Source organism: Anas platyrhynchos, chromosome 6 (assembly GCF_047663525.1).
Source record: "Anas platyrhynchos isolate ZD024472 breed Pekin duck chromosome 6, IASCAAS_PekinDuck_T2T, whole genome shotgun sequence".
NCBI lineage: Eukaryota > Metazoa > Chordata > Aves > Anseriformes > Anatidae > Anas > Anas platyrhynchos.
In genome coordinates this window covers 27,673,916-27,690,583 of record NC_092592.1, presented here as the reverse complement: position 1 = coordinate 27,690,583, position 16,668 = coordinate 27,673,916, and the positions used below count along the sequence as shown (strand labels likewise).

General features: G+C 65.2%; 2 protein-coding genes across 7 annotated transcripts; both read left to right on the top strand.

Annotated features, from left to right (window-relative positions):
* Positions 1–257: 257 nt before the first annotated feature.
* On the top strand, positions 258–3,692 carry SFXN3 (sideroflexin 3). Its single transcript, XM_038181556.2, has 11 exons — positions 258–411; positions 626–792; positions 875–1,045; positions 1,155–1,253; positions 1,360–1,435; positions 1,610–1,695; positions 1,837–1,964; positions 2,045–2,094; positions 2,211–2,260; positions 2,575–2,622; positions 2,763–3,692. Exons 2-11 carry the CDS (start codon positions 629–631, stop codon positions 2,857–2,859), a joined length of 969 nt encoding a protein of 322 aa, XP_038037484.1. The 5' UTR covers positions 258–411; positions 626–628; the 3' UTR covers positions 2,860–3,692.
* Positions 3,693–6,712: 3,020 nt separating this feature from the next.
* Positions 6,713–12,192, top strand: KAZALD1 (Kazal type serine peptidase inhibitor domain 1). 6 transcript variants are annotated; one of them, XM_072039735.1, is made up of 6 exons: positions 6,713–6,731; positions 7,149–7,308; positions 8,957–9,557; positions 10,336–10,496; positions 11,132–11,279; positions 11,408–12,192. In XM_072039735.1, exons 3-6 carry the CDS (start codon positions 9,056–9,058, stop codon positions 11,491–11,493), a joined length of 897 nt encoding a protein of 298 aa, XP_071895836.1. In that variant the 5' UTR covers positions 6,713–6,731; positions 7,149–7,308; positions 8,957–9,055; the 3' UTR covers positions 11,494–12,192. The 6 variants fall into 6 exon arrangements, with proteins under 6 accessions (XP_071895836.1, XP_071895834.1, XP_038037487.1 ...); XM_072039733.1 differs by lacking the exon at positions 6,713–6,731 and adding an exon at positions 6,890–7,018; XM_038181559.2 differs by lacking the exon at positions 6,713–6,731 and adding an exon at positions 6,925–7,018 and having other exon boundaries at positions 7,154–7,308.
* The last annotated feature ends 4,476 nt before the right edge of the window (positions 12,193–16,668 follow it).

Sequence of the window (16,668 nt, the reverse complement as noted above, 5' to 3'; positions counted from 1 at the left end):
GTGTCCCGAGCCCGCTTTGCGCAGGGCTCGTCCCTTGGTGCCACCCCGTGGCGCGCGTAAAACACGCGCGGGCGCACACGGACACGCGTGGAAATGACACCAACACCCACGGCGGGGGGGGGGAGGAATGGACGTACATAAACACGCCTGGACGCCCCCCCCCCACGATAAAAACACGCGTGGGGATCGCGCAGAGCCGTGCCGCGCAGCACGTAGGGGCCGCCCGGCGCAGATGGCCCGGGCCCGGCTTAGCTTCCCCCCCCTCCGGTGGCCCCCCCCCGGTCCCCGGTGCCCCCCCCCGTGTTGGGGCGGCCCCGTGACGGTCCCGGACGTCAGCGGGGCGGGGCGGCGGCGGCGCCGAGCGGAGCGGTGCGGAGCGGAGCAAAGCGCAGCGGGCGCTGCACCGGAGCCGTGAGTGCGCGCGGGTCGGGGGGGTCCCCAAAAAGGGGACGGGGATTGGGGCTCAGTGCCCACCCCAGAACAGGGAGGGGGGGTGCTGGGGCATGCGGGAGGGGGAGATTTTCCGTGGGGGGTGCGGGGATGGAGAGGGGTGCGTGGGGTGGGTGTCACCGTGTCACCATGTCGCCCCGTGTCGCTGTGTCGTGGGTGTCCCCCCCCCCTCCAGAGGATGCCCCCCCCGCTGCCTGCCTCCATCGATATCCGGGAGCCCCGCTGGGACCAGAGCACGTTCCAGGGCCGTGCCAAGCACTTCTTCACCGTCACCGACCCCCGCAACCTGCTGCTCTCGGGGGCCCAGCTGGAGGAGGCTCGCCGCCTGGTGCACGACTACCGGTAGGGTACGGGCTGGGTGCGGCCCCCCTGCACCCATAGGGTGAGCTTTGGGGGTGCCAGCAGCTCCGTGCCCCCCTCGCAGGGCTGGCATCGTGCCCCCGGGGCTGACCGAGGAGCAGCTGTGGCGGGCCAAGTACATCTACGACTCGGCCTTCCACCCCGACACGGGCGAGAAGATGCTGCTCATCGGGCGCATGGCAGCCCAGGTGCCCATGAACATGACCATCACCGGCTGCATGCTGACCTTCTACAGGTAGCAGAGCCCCCCCGAGCCCCTCCCTGGGCACCCACGGGTGCTCGCCCTCAACCCCCAGCCCCCTGGGGTCCTACCCCTGCTGTGGGGTGATGCTGGTGCCCGGCAGGACCACGCCGGCCGTGGTTTTCTGGCAGTGGGTGAATCAATCCTTCAACGCCATCGTCAACTACACCAACCGCAGCGGGGACGCCCCCATCACCCCCAGGTGAGCGGCCCCTCCGCCACGGGGACCCGGCGCACGGCTGGCCAGGGATGGGGTACATCAGAGGGGGGTGGCCTTGGCTCATCGGTGTCACCTCCTGCCCTTGCAGCCAGCTGGGGACAGCCTACGTGAGTGCCACCACCGGAGCGGTGGTCACGGCATTGGGGCTCAAGGCTCTCACCAAGGTACGGGGACCCTCGGTGACCCCGCTACCCCCCGGGGACCCCATTGTCACCCCGCTGCACCCTGCAGCTTTCAGCAGCAGGGAGGGGGGGGAGTTTTCCTTGGTGGCCAACCTGGGGACAGCTGGCTCTGTCCCCAAAACCTCTCCGTGACCCGCTCCTTGCTGTCCCCCCCAGCACCTGCCAGCCATCATCGGGCGCTTCGTGCCTTTCGCAGCCGTGGCCGCTGCCAACTGCATCAACATCCCGCTGATGAGGCAGAGGTGGGTGCCTGAGGGGGGGGGGGACACCCGGGCTGTCCCGCTGAGCCCCCCCAAAATATCACACAGCCCATGGATGGGGAACACAGAGAGGCACCAGCCTCCCCCCGAGCTGTCCCCGTTTCATCCCCACTGTCCCCGCAGGGAGCTGAAGCTGGGCATCCCCATCACGGACGAGAACGGGAACCGCCTGGGCGAGTCGGTGGCGGCGGCGCAGAAGGCGATCCTCCAGGTGGTGGTGTCCCGCATCGGCATGGCAGCCCCGGCCATGGGTGGGTGCCCGGCCCCCACCCTACACCTGGGTGCCCTTCGTGGGGTCCCACGGAGCTCATTTCCTTCTCCTCTGCCCCAGCTATCCCCCCCGTGATCATGAACGCCCTGGAGAAGAGAGCCTTCCTGAAGGTACTGCTGGCTGCTAGCAGGGCAGGGTGGGCTTGGGGGGCACCCTGCTGGCCCCCAGCAGGGAAATGGGCGCCCTCCTGCCTGCTGACACCAAATCTCCCCCCGTCCCCCGGCAGCGCTACCCGTACCTCAACGCCCCCCTGCAGGTCGGCCTGGTGGGACTCTGGTAAGTGACCCCCTGGGGCCACACGGGGACACCCTGCTGCTGCTGCTGCTCCCCAGGCAGACAGGATGGGGGGCAGGAAACGTGTCACGAGCTTTTTTTTGCTCTTGGGAGGACATCTGAAGCCTCCAGCGGGTTCCTCAGCATCCCCGTGAGCCCCGTGTCAGGAAAATCAGGGTCTGGGGTTTGGAGAGGCCCCAAAGCCCTGGCGCTGCCTGGCACGGTGCTGGGCTGCCTCCTGGCTGCCCCAGGGACTGGCTGTGGGTGGGAGCAGGCTGCTCAGCCCCGCTTCTCCTCTCCTTGTCCTCCCCGTGCAGCTTGGTGTTCGCCACCCCGCTGTGCTGCGCGCTCTTCCCGCAGAAGAGGTAAGGCCGGGCGCACCGCGCCCCACGGGCGGGCTCCTCGTGCCCTCTGACCCCCCAGAGGTGCTTTCGCTCAGCTGAGCGGTCGGAGGCTTGGAGATGCGCGTCCCCCTTTCCATCCCCTGCACCCTGTGTCCCCGCAGCTCCATGCAGGTGAGCCGCCTGGAGCCCCAACTCCAAGCTGGGATCCGGGAGAGGGACCCGCAGCTGCAGACCGTCTACTTCAACAAGGGGCTGTGAGCTGGGAGCGGGGCTCCCCACGGGGCTGCTGCGTCGCTGAGCTTTACCCTCAGAGCCCCCCGGGGACACCGCTGCTGCCCCTTGGCTGTCCCCTGTCCTTCTGTCCCCGTGCTCGCCCCCCCCGGGGCGTAGCTGAGCCCCCCGAACAAACCCAGAGGGGCACCTCCCACCCCGGCACCTCCCCGGCGCTGTCCCCCTGAGCTGGTTTGCTCCTATCCCTGCTGCTGTGGGGCTGTCCCCAAGGCCAGCAGCCACAGCATCACTGTCCCCAGTGCCAGGAGGAGGGGAATAATTCCCTGGTGACGTGTGGCTGGCAGGCAGAGGTGCCAGGGGCTGGGGGAGAGGCTGCAGCGGCGCTGGGCGCTAGCACAGCGCGGGGCACGGCACGGTCACGCCGTCCTTCCCAAGGACAGGGCCAGGGGGGCCCCGTGTGCCACTGTGGGCACCCACGGAGCAGAAATGTCCCCGTTCCCTGCGTGTCACCGTGTGGAAGCCCCATCCTGCGTGGGGGGAGGCAAATGTCCCCGTCCCCGTCCCCATCCGTGGTGCCAGCGCCAAGAAACTTTGTGCGCACCGGGGCGGGGGCACCCCCAGGGGTGCTGCAGGGCTGGAAGCTGGCACGCAGCACGAGTTAATCTCGGCAGAGCCCCCGTTTTATTCTCTTTGTGATGCCCTCTGTGCTCCCCCGAGGGGTTACCCTACATCCTCCTTCCCGGCGGACCTTCTCCAATGGCTTTAAGCACCCCATGGTTTCCCCCGGTTGTTTTTTACATACAGACTCTGTACCTACACCCACCAAATAATAAAGACAGGCTGTTTATACAAAACCAAAAGCGAAGAGAAGCGTGGCGCCGATTCCTCCCTGGTGGAAAGGGGCCGGGGGCTGCCCTCTTCCCCCCGGGGGGCTGTCTGCAAAGAGGGCGAGGATGGGAATAGGGTGCCCCGGGGCCGGCCGCGCTCCCATTTCGTGCTGTGCCAGCCGTGCCGGGTGCTCCAGCGGGTGCTGGAGCCTGCTGCCCAGCTGTCAGGGCGGCTTTTTTTAGCACAAGCAGCTTAGCACCTCGCCCAGGGCTCTGCAAACCCGTGCCTGGGATGCTGCACGCTTGGAGAGGCCACCACGTTGTGCCCAAACCCATGGGGTTGGATGGCCCAAACCCATCGCCACGGTGCCAGCACCCACCCGGGACAGGGGGGCAGGAGCGGGGTGGGCACGGGGCGGCTCCAGCCCCCTCCTCCTGGCAGCCCCAGCATATTGCAAAGATCTCCCCTGAGCCAGCCATCGGCGGCTTATAAATAATGCAGCCCCTCGCCGCGCAATAAGGGCTTGTCAATTGCTATTCTGCTCTCATAAATTAAAGATGAAAAGGTACAAGGCTCTTGCCAGAAAAATGAAGACAAATTTTTAATAGCTTGCCAAGACGCGGGGAGATGGAGCGCTCGGGAAAAATGAATTAGGTTTTTATTATGTGTTTTATTGTGCTGTAATTGAACGGGATTAGCCAAGAACACAATATATTTCCAGGGCGGTGCGAGGAAAACAAAAATAATGATGACACCTCTCCCCCCACACCTGTGCGGGGACAGCTCCGGCATCCAGGGGCTCAGATAGGGCTGGGGGGGGGGCACTTATAGGGCCGGGCTCACCCCAATTCCCCCCCCCAGGCTGTGGGGCAGGGTGGCACAGAGCCCTGCACAGGGCGCCGGGTGTCTCACATCCATCCCCACGTCCCCACCGCTGCCACCCTGGGGGACACTGGGGGCACTTTCCGGGCTCTCCAACCCCAAAAGTGGCAGGCCAGTCCCTGAGAAGGTGACAACCACATGGCCCTGGGACTCTGGGGGTGTCTGGGGGGGGGGACATCGATTGGTGCCTGGCATTTTTAATGAGCCGCCCGACCACAGGCTTTAACCTTGCCCATAATGAGGGCGAGCGGCAGCAATCCCTCCTGCCCCAGCCGGCTCCCCCAGCCTTAATGAGCTAATCAATACTTGTTCTCAGCTTAATTTCCAGCTAATTGCTCTTTAATGACGCCTGGAAATGGGCAGCCTGCTCGTGGGCCTCCCCCTTCCTTGCTCAGGGTCCCCAGGGTGGGGGTATCGGGGTCCCGGCCGGGTGCGGGTCACCTTCGTCCCAGCCCCGCTGGCGCTGGGGGTCCCGGCACACGGAGCCACCTGGGCGACCCCTTGGCGTGTCCCATGGGTGGGGGGTCCCCAAGGCACTTGGGGGAGGGCTGGGGGACAAGGGGGGGTCAGGGCACGCTGTCACAGTGAGGGTCACACATCCTGGGCAGGTCCCCAAACCCCTATAGGGTCCCCAAACGCCTCTTGGAGAGGGGCGCGAAGTTGCCTTGGGGTCCCCAGGGTGGTTTTGGGGAAGGGGTGCTTGGGGTGGGGGGGACCTGCAGGGACAGGGCTCGGGTGTAGGGACAGGGTGGCGTGGCAAGGGGATGGGGACGAGGCCAGCAGCGCCCTGGAGGTGGCAGCAGAGACCCCAGAGCCTGTCCCCTGCCTGTCCCCTGCCACCCCCCAGGGCAGTGTCACCCCCCCAGGACCCGCAGGGGGGGGCGTTTAGGGGCTGAGCGCAGGGTCACATCTCTGGGCCACCAAACCCCAAATGGGGACCCCCAATCTCAGCTGAAGGGTGTAGGGGATGGGGCACCCCATAGCCATTTAGGGGCAGGGCTCCCAGTTCGGGTGCCCACGCTGCAGCCAGAAGTGGCCTCGGTGCCGGGGGGGGGGACACACAGAGGTGACAGGGAGGCCATCAGCACCACTCTCTGGGGGCAGAACCGTGAATGATGCCACTGGTATGGGAGTGGGGTGGCGAGGAATGGCCCCCCCAAAAATATCCAAAATACCCTGCCATGGGGCTGCAACCCCCCAAAAAATCCCAGAGCCTGGCCCCATTCCTGGGGGCATGGGTGCAGGGGGGACCTTGGCACGTGGGGACTGCCCCAGCCCCAAGGTGTGGGGCCCCACGGGGATGCCATACGGAAAGGGGGAGTCCCCACAGCCCCCCAGAAGGAGCTGGGTGCCCCCAAAAAAACCCCACGGAGGTGATGGAGACCGCTGGGTGCCTGGGGACCAGAGTGTCCCTCGCCACCTGGCCACCGCTCCCGGTCCCCCCCCCCCCCGTGAAGCCCCTGTCCCTCCCGCGCACAGCTGCAACCGCTTCCCCAAGAATTTGCTGACGGGCTCGTTCCGGGGAGGAATTTGCTCCGGAGAAGCCCCGAGAAACCTGAACCCGGCTGATTTATGGCACGGGACCCGCCTGGCACATGGGGCAGGGGGACCTGCCCGCGCCTCGTCCCCATTGGGGACCCACAGGACGCGGTCGGGACCCTTCAGGAGCCCTGCGTGGCTCTGGGGTGGATCAACCTGGATCCACCACAACCCTGACTCATTTGGCCCACGGCTTCGTTTCCAGGGTGGGATTTTCGTCAGCTTTTGGCCCTCCCTGGGATCACCCGGGCCAGCAGCCCAGTGCCGGGGCAGGACCGGGGCACCCCGGGACAGGCAGCGAGCAGGATGGGGCCACGTCCCCACGGCAGAGCCAGGAGGGGTGCCACGGCCAGGGGGACGTCTGCAGATATTTGGGACAATCATTAGGGGAAATATTGGGGCCGGGAGCCCTGGGGTGCACTGTGCCGGGGGCACGCTGATTGGAGCGGGGTGTGATGGGGTACAGCTCCTCCTGAAGCACAGGTTAGCTCTTCCACCCCTAATTTGGAGCTGCTGCTACTTATTAGCACGTTCAACAGCCTCGTTAAGCAGGAGGTTTAATTATCTGCCGGGCTGTAGCTCCATCTTGGTTTTAGGGCTGAGCCCAGCAGGTTTTAGGGGCAGCGCTTGGCACAGGGGTGCCTGAGGATGTGGGTGATGCTTCCCCCCAGGGCTGTGGCTCTGGGGGTGCCTAAAAGGGTCCCTCAGCTCTCCCCCGTTCCCCAAATGGTCTCAGGGACCCCCGAAATCCCCAGCAGCTGGGGTTGCCAAAAAAACCTGCAGCACGGCTGGGCCGGGCCAGAGGAGCTGGGGGGGGGCTTGGCCCCAAGCCACGGGGCTGGGGGCCGCTAAGGGGGAGCAGAGAGGGGCTGAAGGCAGAGCCAGCAGGACCCCCCCTCCGTGACAGGCTGCCGGAGGGGGATTTTGGCCAGGAAGAGTGGGTTTTTGGGGCTGCAGCCCCGTGGATTTTCCATCATTAGCCACGGCCGGGTTCGCAACGCGCCGGAGCCCGGAATGGATTTGCAGCGGGGGTTTTGGAAAGCAAAAGCAGATTTTTTTTTTTGCAGAGCAGTGAAGGAAACCAGATCCTGCGAGGGCTCCCGGGACGGCTTTGCCTCGGCTGAGATTCGCCGTGGAAGCAAATCCCACAAATTCCTCGCTTGGAAAAGGGGAGGGGGCTGCGGCCCCCCCGGCACGGTGGCGGAGCAGGGCGCGAGCGCACAGCAGGTTTGTGCTCAGCCCCGTGTCCCCCTGCTCAGGAAGGGGCTGGGGTGTCCCCCCCAAATTCAGAGCAGGGGAAACTGAGGCAGAGGGGGCCCTACAGCCCTGTGGGGGGGTTGGCAGTGCACCGCTGGGGCTCGGGGGGGGACCCAACCAAGGCAATGCCACCACTCGTGTCCCCTCTGTGCCCGCTCCCTGGGTGGGTGGGGGGTGTCACGGGCATCCCCCGGGAATCACCCCCCTGTTTAATTACAGCAGCTGCCCAAATTCCACCCCGTGGGGTGCTTCTGCTCCCCACCCCAGCTGTGCCAATCCGATTTTGCTCACATCTCCCCACGGATCCCCAAAAAGCCCCCCCTGGGGACGGCATCCCACAGCAGGGGGGTCCCGGCCGTGGCACCGGGGGGTGACCCCGGTAACCGGGGGTCCTGCCGCAGCCCGGTGGGTCCCGGCAGGGAAGGGGTGGCCGCCAGCCCGGGGCCTGTCCGGGGTTGGGACGGGGCCCGTCGGGGGGCGTGGGGACTGGCGTGGCGCTGACATCACGGCCGGTGGCAGCGGGGCTGTCGGGGCTGGGCGCACCGAGACATTGCGCACCGGAGCCTCCGGTAAGTGGCGGCTTGGGGTCGGGAAAGGAGGGGGTCCCGGGGGGATTTGGGGAGCAGGGGGGGGTGGGTTTGCATGCTGGCTGCTTCCCCCCCTTTTCCTGGCCCCAGCTGCTGTGGCTGCTCAGGGTTGGGGCTTTTCGCTGTGCAGGAGGAGGGTTGGGGGCTCCAGTGGATGTTTTGGGGAGCGCTGTGGGATGAGGTTTGTTGTCCCTTTTGTAATCCAGGGGGGTTTAATGGGGGCAAACAGGGGGCTGGGGAGGGGGCTGCAGTCCTTGTTTGGGGGGAGACCTGTGGGAACAGCTTGCAGAAGATGTGGGAAGCCTGGGGGCCCCCTGCTCGGGGACAGGGACCCCACGGTGCCGGTGCAGGCTGCCCACTTGTGCACCGAGTTCTCCCGTGCTCAGCCAGCAGTGTGACAGCTGGGAGGGGGTTCACAGAGCTTTTTGGGGGGGCTGAGCCCCTGCTCGGGTGAGATATGGGGTTGGAAGTGAGGGCAGAGAGGGGTCATGGCAAGGAGAGGGGGGGAAAAAAGCCAGGAGTGAGCGGGAGCATCCTCCTGGCCGGGCTCCTCTCGGCTGGCTGCCTCCAGCACGGAAAGAGCCCCTCGTCTGCTGGCTCAGCCGCTCCACTGCACTCCTCCGGGCGGTGACGGAGGGGAAAAAAGCCTCGTGACTCCTGCGGAGAGGTGGGGAAAGGAAAGGGGCGCCCGGCTCCACAGCAGCTTCCCGAGAGGAGCCGGGCACGAGGCTGGCGGGGCGGCATGGAGCAACCTCTGGGGTGCCTGGGGCCCAGTGGGGTCGGAGCAGGCTGGGCTCTGCCTGCCAGGGGAATGGGGTGAAGCTGGGTTTGGGGTCAGCAGCCCCATTTGGGGAGAAAGAAGGGACTGTGTGATGTCATGTTTAGGGGTGGTAAAAAAAGTTTTGGGGTGGTTTTGGGGTACTAAGCCTGGTAGGAGGGTGGGAAGAGTCTCCCCTGCACGTCCTGCTGTGCTGCCCAGGGGGCTGGGGCGCCCTCTCCATGCCCCTAAAACACGTTCTCCCTCCTGGCAGGCCACGATGGCAGCTCAGCTCTAACCCGGGAGGCCGGAGCGGTGCCGGAGGTCCCCGTCCAAGTGATGGTGGCACCGTGCTCGGGGAGCCGCCGCGAGGATGCCTGAGGCCAAGCCCCTGAGCTCCTCCTGCCTGCTGCTCTCCTTGCTCTCCGCGCACTGGGCTTGGCTCCAGCTGGGCCAGGCTTTCCCCAGCACCTCCGAGTACCTGCAGCGGGGCTGGCAGCGGCTGCTGGAGGAAGGGGAAGGCTGCGCCCAGTGCCGGCCGGACGAGTGCCCGGAGCCGCGCGGGTGCCTGGCCGGCACGGTGCGGGATGCCTGCGACTGCTGCTGGGAGTGCGCCAACCTGGAGGGGCAAATCTGCGACCTGGACAACACCAACCACTTCTACGGCAAGTGCGGGGAGCACCTGGAGTGCCGGCTGGACGCCGGCGACCTGCGGCACGGCGAGGTGCCCGAGCCCCAGTGCGCCTGCCTCTCGCACCGAGCCCTCTGCGGCTCCGACGGCAGGACCTACCCGCAGCTCTGCCGCTTCCTCGAGGCCGCCCGTGCCCGCCCCGATGCCAACCTCACCGTGGCCCACGAGGGGCCCTGCGAGGCAGGTAGCGCCCGGGGGGAGTGGTGGGGTGAGGGGTTTGGGTGAGATCTTCCACCCGGGGGCCCTTCTGCTGCGGGCATGGTGCACGGAGAGCTTCGGGAGAGGCTTTGCCAAGTCCGTGCGGGATTTACGGGAGGCTGAGCGCTGCTGGGGGAGATCCAGGGCGTCGTTAGCGAGCTCTTGGCCGCGGCACCGTGCGGCTGGAGCGGGGCTGGTGCCAAGAAACTCCCCAGAAACGCGGCTCCTTCGCCCTGGCCGCCGCTTGCGTGCGGAAAGCTGGCCCGGGTCGGTTTGCTGTGCGATTTCCGTCTCCGAACTGAAAGCCAGAGCGTGGCTAAAGGGTGGGGGGCAACCCGTGGGCAACCCCGTGGCACCGGTTGCCACAGCCCAAGGGGGTGTCAGGGTTGGTTTTATTTTCTCTAGCTCGTCTTGTCCCTGAGTTTTTCCTCCAGGAGCGCGCTCTTGGGCACCTGTAAGAGCCGGGCCGTTTCTGGGACACGTGGGGGGATTGTGGCCAGGACAGGGGACATGAAGGGGGCAGGGGACATGAAGGCTGTGTCCTGGGGGGGCTCCGAGGTGCAGGAGGGGCTGCAACAACCGTGGGTTTGTGGGGAGCTGGGGGTGGCCCCCGGTCCTGGCTGGGAGGAGGGGCAGCACCCTGGGGGCACAGCGATGCTCTGTGAGGGTGGGCTTGGAGAGGGGTCATGGGGAGGGTCCTGGCATCGCTCCCCCGAGCCAAATTCTCCCGGCTCGGCTCTCCTGGCCCCTCTGTGTCCCCCCAGAGCCCCAGATCACCTCCCCACCCTACGACGCCTGGAACGTCACCGGCCAGGACGTCGTCTTCGGCTGCGAGGTCTTCGCCTACCCCATGGCGTCCATCGAGTGGAGGAAGGACGGCACCGAGATGCTGCTGCCGGGGGACGACCCCCACATCTCCGTCCAGGTGGGCGCCCTCCCCTCTCCCCCAAACACCTCCGGTAGCTTCTGATCTCCTGCTCCTCATGGAAGCAGCACAAAGGGAGCTCCCTTTTGGCTCGCCCTGCCTGCTGCCTTCGTGCCGTGCCTGCTGGATGAGGGGACCAGCCCCTGGACACCCTGCCAGCTTCCTGACCCCAAATATAGCACGGAGCAAGCCCCGTGGCACCCAGCCAGGCTGTACCCTGCCATTATAGGGTGTGGGCAGCAGCACGGGGCCGTGCAGCCCAGCTGGGCACCGGTGAGGGGGGGATCGTGGTGGGGAGCACCCAGCGCTGCTGTAGGGTGACGTGCCGCTCCCCTGCGCCTTTCTGACCCCAATGCCCTGCTGTAGGGTCTGGCTGAGGACCCTGCCCGGCCAAGGGAGCCTCAGCTCTCCGCCCTCAGACACTACACGGCAAGAGCAGCCTGCAAACAGCTGCAGCCCAGCTGGGGCCGGAGAAGGTTGTTTGGTGCTGGGGACAAACAAACAAAAAAAAAATAGCCCAGCTGGCGCCAGGGAGCTCGGGGCCCCTCTGAGCCACCCTTGTGGGGTTTGCAGAGCTGCCTCTCCCATCCAGGAGGCTGTGCACACCCCCAAAAAACATAATTCCCTCCTGGCAGTTCAGGGGAGGTCCCCAGAGGTACGAGGTGACGGGGTGGCTGCAGATCCAGGGCGTGCGGGTGACCGATGAGGGCACCTACCGCTGCTTCGCCAGGAACAAGGTCGGCGAGGTGGTGGCGTTCGCCAGCCTGACCGTCTTCACGCCGGGTGAGCACCCGTCCCCTGTCCCCAGGAGGTCCTGTGGGGTGTGGGAGGGGACATTTGGGATTTTGGGCACAGCCACGGTGTGGTTTGGAGGGGGGCAACATCACCCCGTCCCTGTGCTGCTGTTCCAGACCAGCTCAACCTGACGGGCTCGTCCCTGCCCAAGCCCCGCGTGGTGCCTGAGGACTACGGGGACAGCGAGGAGGACTACTACTAGCCCAGCTCTCAGCTGTGCTCGCCCCACGGGGCCCGTCCCTGGGGAGCAAACACCCCCAAAGCTGTCCGCATCCCCTGGGGAGGGACAGCCAGGCTTCGCCCCAGGAGCTTGCTGCAGGAACGCCCTCCCTTCCTGTTTCGTTTTTAAGCAGAAAAGTAGTGATTTGAGGAAACCAGACACTTGTGGTTTTCACCACTATCTTCCCCTCCCTGGACAATGCCGGCCTGAACGTCGACGTGGCCAGAAACATTTTTTGGCCTTTTTTTGACTGAATTTGTCCCTTCCAAGCAGCTCTGCAGCGGGACATTTCGGCGAGCGCTGGTGCGCACATGCCCGGATCAAAGCTGACGCAGGGCAGCGAGCGTCCTGCACCCCCAGGGCTCATCCTGGGGGGGGGTCCCCTGCGTGCTGGGGATCCTGCTGGCTCTCTGCACCCCCAGCTCCTCGCCTCCCATCCCTGCCACCACCCGGCCCCGGCCCCTTCCCTCCTCCCAGCTGCGGGGAGGTCCGGAGCCGAGGCCAGGAGCTGGCGGGTCCCCAGGCAGGATGCGCCCAGCCTTGGCTGCTCCGGGGTTGCACGCTGCTCTCCTTCCCCTTTCTTCTTTTTCTTTCCCTTTCCTCTTTCTCTCGAGAGCTGGCTCGGACGATGCAATTACAGCATCAAAACCTGAACAAGCAAATAAAAGGGATTTGTCTGGAGTTGGCAGCAGCCCCAAATTCCTGCAGCCGGTGAGGCTGGGCCAGCCCCGTGCCGCAGCCAGCAGCGCTGCTGAGCCTCCCCGGCCCCTCTGGCGGCAGCTCCTGTCCCTATCCCTGTCCCCACCAGGTCCCCACACCTTTGTGGTGGCCCTGGGGCCTTTTTCATAATGGGGAACCCCATAAAACTGGGAGAAAGGACGTGCTCCTTGCCCCTGGGCTGCTTTTGCTCCCCAGGCAGCGTGATTTTTCCATCCTTGCTCTTTACTTTTGCCTTTTTTTTTAGGTGCAAAACCTGCTTTTTTTTTTTTTGGAGAAACTGGGCCACTTCCATCACTCCTCACCCCCCTCCCTCCCCGTTTGTGTGTTTGGTGGAACGGGGCCATGCTGGGGCTGCGGCTGCCGCGGGGAAACCCGAGAGCATCCCATGGCTCCGAGCCCCTCGCTGGGCTCCCCGCCTGGCCCCGGGCTGGCCCTCGGCCAGGCTCCTGTGCCAATCCTACCCCTGCCAGCTCTGCCCGGTGCCACACGGGCCTGGGACACACCGGGCTGGCCGGGGGCTGGATGGGCTGGATCCCTTCCAGGGGTCAGGATGGAGCGGGGGCTCCGTTCCCTGCAAGGCGAGGGGGTTGGGGTCCCCCGTGCCCGCTCCCAGCCCCTTAAAAAATTCAAGGAGCCAATATCGCTGCCTGGCTGGAATCGGTCACTGCCACCGAGCCTAATTGAGGTTATTTGTTGCCTCGGGAAGCGTTCGGTCAGCTCTGACACGGGCTGTGTGAGTGCCTCCCCCAGGGTCTGCGTGGGGACGGTGCTCGGCTCCGGGCACCTGGAGGGGGGCCTGGGGACACGCATGGGGACAGGGCTGGCTGCCCTGCTTTTTGGGGTGGTTTGTCTCTGCTAGGGGCTTGTCCCAGAGCCCATGTGGGGACACATCCAGGTCCCCAGGGTTGGCCAGGAGGCGGTGGAGGTGCTCAGGGGCTGTCCTTGGATGTCACCAGGGTGCTTCTTGGATGGCACCGGGGTGTCCCCCTCCCTAGCGCACGGCCTCACCCCAAAGCCCTTGCCAAAAACTCACATCCCCGAGCCACCCGGAGCTGGTGCCGGCCCCTGGTCGCCTCCATGTCACCGAACAGTGCCACCTCCTGGCAAAGCCACCGCCGAGCCACCCCGCTCCCCTGGTGCTCCGGCACCGCTTGGGAACGGGGAAACTGAGGCACGAAGCCACCGAGCCCCGAGGGGCTCAGCGGGGGCTGCCACCTGCACCCCGACCCCTGTCCCCAGCCTGTCCCCATCCCCGGGGACCCCTCGTGCCCTCTGCGTGGCACCTCTCCACGCTGGCTTGGAGAGAGAGAGAGAAAGGAGCAGGACCCGCAGCACTTACGCCGTCGGATAAATAAAATGGAAATAAATCCTCCCGCGTTTGCAGCAAAGAGGTCTCCGCGGGGGGTTGCTTTCAATAATTCAAATGCCGCCGCAGAGCGGAGCCCCCGCCACTGGGTTTTAATAAACAGCACCGTAATGTGACATGCAATTTATTATTAAGCTTAAAACAGGAAGCCAGGAGTTTAATAAAAGCGCCGGGTCCACGGTTCAGGCACGGCGAGCAGGGGGTGCTGGATGGGGGGGGGGCTCCGAAATGGGATTGTGGTGACCCTGGGCAGGGGTAAGGCACAAAATGCTGCCTGTTCCTAACGCAGCTCCACCTGGGCAGCCCTGCACCACTCCATCGGGGTGGTTTAAAGGTAGGCAGAGCGGGATGTGAGCCCGCTGGGGCCGTGGGGCTGTGCGTAATGGGGGCTGCGGGGAGCATCGGGGGATTGGTGCCTGCTCCTGCGGCGGCCAGAAGAGGTGGTGCAGAGGCTGCCTGTGCTCTTCCCCAAAGAAATGGGGTTTGGAGAGGCTAATCCCTGCGTGCCAGCTCGTTTCCTGCTGTATTTTGCTCCCTGAAGGCTGTGGGGTTTGTCCCAGCGCAGAGCCACGGAGCGGGGCACCTGCGGCTCCCCGAGCCCAGTGAGCAGCCCCTATCTCGGGGGGGGGTTTCCAGCCAGATAAAACCCAACAGAAAGCCTCCTTCCCTGGGCTTATTTGAAGGGTTGGCAGGGCTGTGCGTGGGGCAGCACCTGGGTGAGCGGGACCTTGGTGCAGGGCAGGGCCGTGGTGTCCCACCGTCCCCTCCAGGTGCGCGTCCGCGTGCCACCAGCCCGAGGACGAGGGGGGGGGCTCCTCCTTTCGGGGTTATCTCGGCAGCGAGGAGGTGCTCAGCAGGGACCTGCCTTATCGGGGAGCTGGTTGCTGTCTCTCCTCGCGGGCTTTTTCTGCCCCGGGGCTGCTCTCTGTCACTTCTCTGCTCCGTAACAGCCGGAGGCAGGAGGAAATGGGAGCCTCCGTGCCTGGTCCCTGCCGGAGAGCGTGCGGATTCGGATGTGGGGGGGGGGGGATCTGGCTTGCAATTACCATGCCTCTGGCTTGGCAGGCCTCAAAGTGTGAGTGATGGGGCTCCTGCAGAGCAGCCCCCCAGCCCACGCAGGCTGGAGAAGTGCTCGCACCCCTCAGCAGCCTCCCGGGCTGCGGCATCCACCTCCTGCCTGGGCTCGGCTGCTTTGGGGGTGTGGGATGCCAGAGGGGGCACGGCACAGCCCCGTGGGGAGCTGCAACGCCTGGGTACTGGAGAACACCCCAAAATATTCACATCCCGTGGCCTGGGGTGTCCTGGGAGCGCAGGGGATGGATTGGAGCCCTGTGTCCATATACAACATGCAGCTGATGGGTTTTGTAGGATGGGAGCAGCAGCTCACAAGCATTTTGGGAAGGAGGCCGGGCAGCTCCGTGCTTGGTGCTGGAGGATGGAGGAGCCGGAATCAAACAGATCCCAGCCCAGCAGGGCTCGTTTCTAACATGGGAAGAGGACCCAAAGCGCCAAGCACATGAGGACGGTGTCCCCCAGCCTCAAGAGGCACCCCAAGCTCCATCTCTCTCCCACCACCCCCTTACCCTGGCGGTGGGGATGGAAGAGTTAAAGCCCAGGTCCCGGCAAAGCAAGTGCTCACCGAAACAGCCAGCAGCTGCCCGGGGCTCCCCTCTGCCCCCTGCCCTTATCCATCTCCCTTATCCCCGGGCAGCAGCGGGGCAGGAGCTTCCCCTCTGCCTCCTGACGAGGAGCAGAGCTGGCGGAAGCCGGGCTGGGGTCCCCATCCCTGGGCAGAGGCCAGGGGGGATGGGTTGAGGGTTTTGGGGGGGGTCAGACAGGGGCGTTTTGCCCCTCCTCGGAGCATCTCCGGCAGCACGGAGCTGGAGCGGCGGCGGGCAGGCTGGGACGGGGCTGTTTAATTAAATGTGAAGGGCTCCCGAGCTCCAGCCCTCGCTGCAGCCTGAGCGACTTCGGGAAAGAGGCCTTTTATTAAAAGAGAGAGAGGCTCGGGCTCTGCCAGGCAGCCATCAAACGGCACATTTAATTGTCTCGCCTCGTTTAGCCGCTGTGTGGGGAAGGGAACGCGCTCCAAGCCCTCCCCAAAGGTCCCCGGGGTGGCGAAGGGGTTTGGGCACGGGTTCAGCTGCGGGTGCCAAAGCGGGGCTGAGACCTGGGGACGTGATGGGACCCCCCCAGGGGACAGCCACAGCCGGAGCAGCCAGGGCCAGGGCTCCCCGTTTGGGGAGGAAAACGAAGATCTGGAGGGGGAGGAAATGCGGGCTTTTATCAAAACCTCCAACTTCAAAGTTGTCCAGCTGAAGTGCTCCCCTCTGGTTTAATTTGAAGTGATGTTTCCTTCAGCGGCTGCGGCTAAATGGCATCAAACGAGGCTGAAACGGCCGGAAAGCCTGGGAAGGAGGCACAATGTTTGGGAACGGCGGGGCTTGGGCCTTCCCAAAACCTTTCCCCAGAGGTGGAAACCTTCTGGGGAGGGGGAAGCCTTTTGATCTCTCCCCCTAGGTGATTTTGGGGGCTTTGTGCTGGCCCCGAGGCTCCTGGCCAGGAGGGAGGTGATGGGTTTTGGTCCAGCCCTGCGCACGGAGGAGGGGTGCTGAGAGCCGGGTGCTGTCCCACTGCTGGGGCTGCTCAAAAAAAGCTCCCCAAATCCTCCTGCCACCCAAAAGGGGTTTGGGATTGCTCTCAAAAATGGGGTTCTAGTGACCCGAAAGGGCTTTTTTTGTTCCAAATGTCAGGGGTGAGATGCTCGCAGCCATGGCACCTCCGTGGAGCAGCAGGCTCCTGCCCACGTGCCCAATTTTTCGTGCTCAACCTCAGACCTCGATGCTTGGCAAAATCCCTTCGCCAACCCCAAAGTAACGCACCAAGCTCCAACCTCCCATCCTTTAGAGGCAAGAAAGGGAAAAAAAAAACCACCCTCTCCCATAAGAGAGGGCTGAGTGGAGCTGCGATTCCCCCGCTCCCAGCCCAACATCTCTGCTCCGGCGCTGGCAGGGCTGCGGCTGCTTCCCCTCGCCCCCTCCTCTGCCTCCCCCAGCCCCGCTCCCAGCTGC

What these genes read in the sequence shown, in the direction of transcription:
- SFXN3 (XM_038181556.2), top strand. Translation starts at nt 629, where the DNA reads ATGCCCCCCCCGCTGCCTGCCTCCATCGATATCCGGGAGCCCCGCTGG. An exon ending in GGCTCAAGGCTCTCACCAAG is followed by an intron (nt 1,436 to 1,609) that starts GTACGGGGACCC and finishes TGTCCCCCCCAG; the next exon opens with CACCTGCCAGCCATCATCGG. An exon ending in CATGGCAGCCCCGGCCATGG is followed by an intron (nt 1,965 to 2,044) that starts GTGGGTGCCCGG and finishes CCTCTGCCCCAG; the next exon opens with CTATCCCCCCCGTGATCATG.
- KAZALD1 (XM_072039735.1), top strand. Translation starts at nt 9,056, where the DNA reads ATGCCTGAGGCCAAGCCCCTGAGCTCCTCCTGCCTGCTGCTCTCCTTG. An exon ending in CGAGGGGCCCTGCGAGGCAG is followed by an intron (nt 9,558 to 10,335) that starts GTAGCGCCCGGG and finishes GTGTCCCCCCAG; the next exon opens with AGCCCCAGATCACCTCCCCA. An exon ending in ACCCCCACATCTCCGTCCAG is followed by an intron (nt 10,497 to 11,131) that starts GTGGGCGCCCTC and finishes CCCTCCTGGCAG; the next exon opens with TTCAGGGGAGGTCCCCAGAG.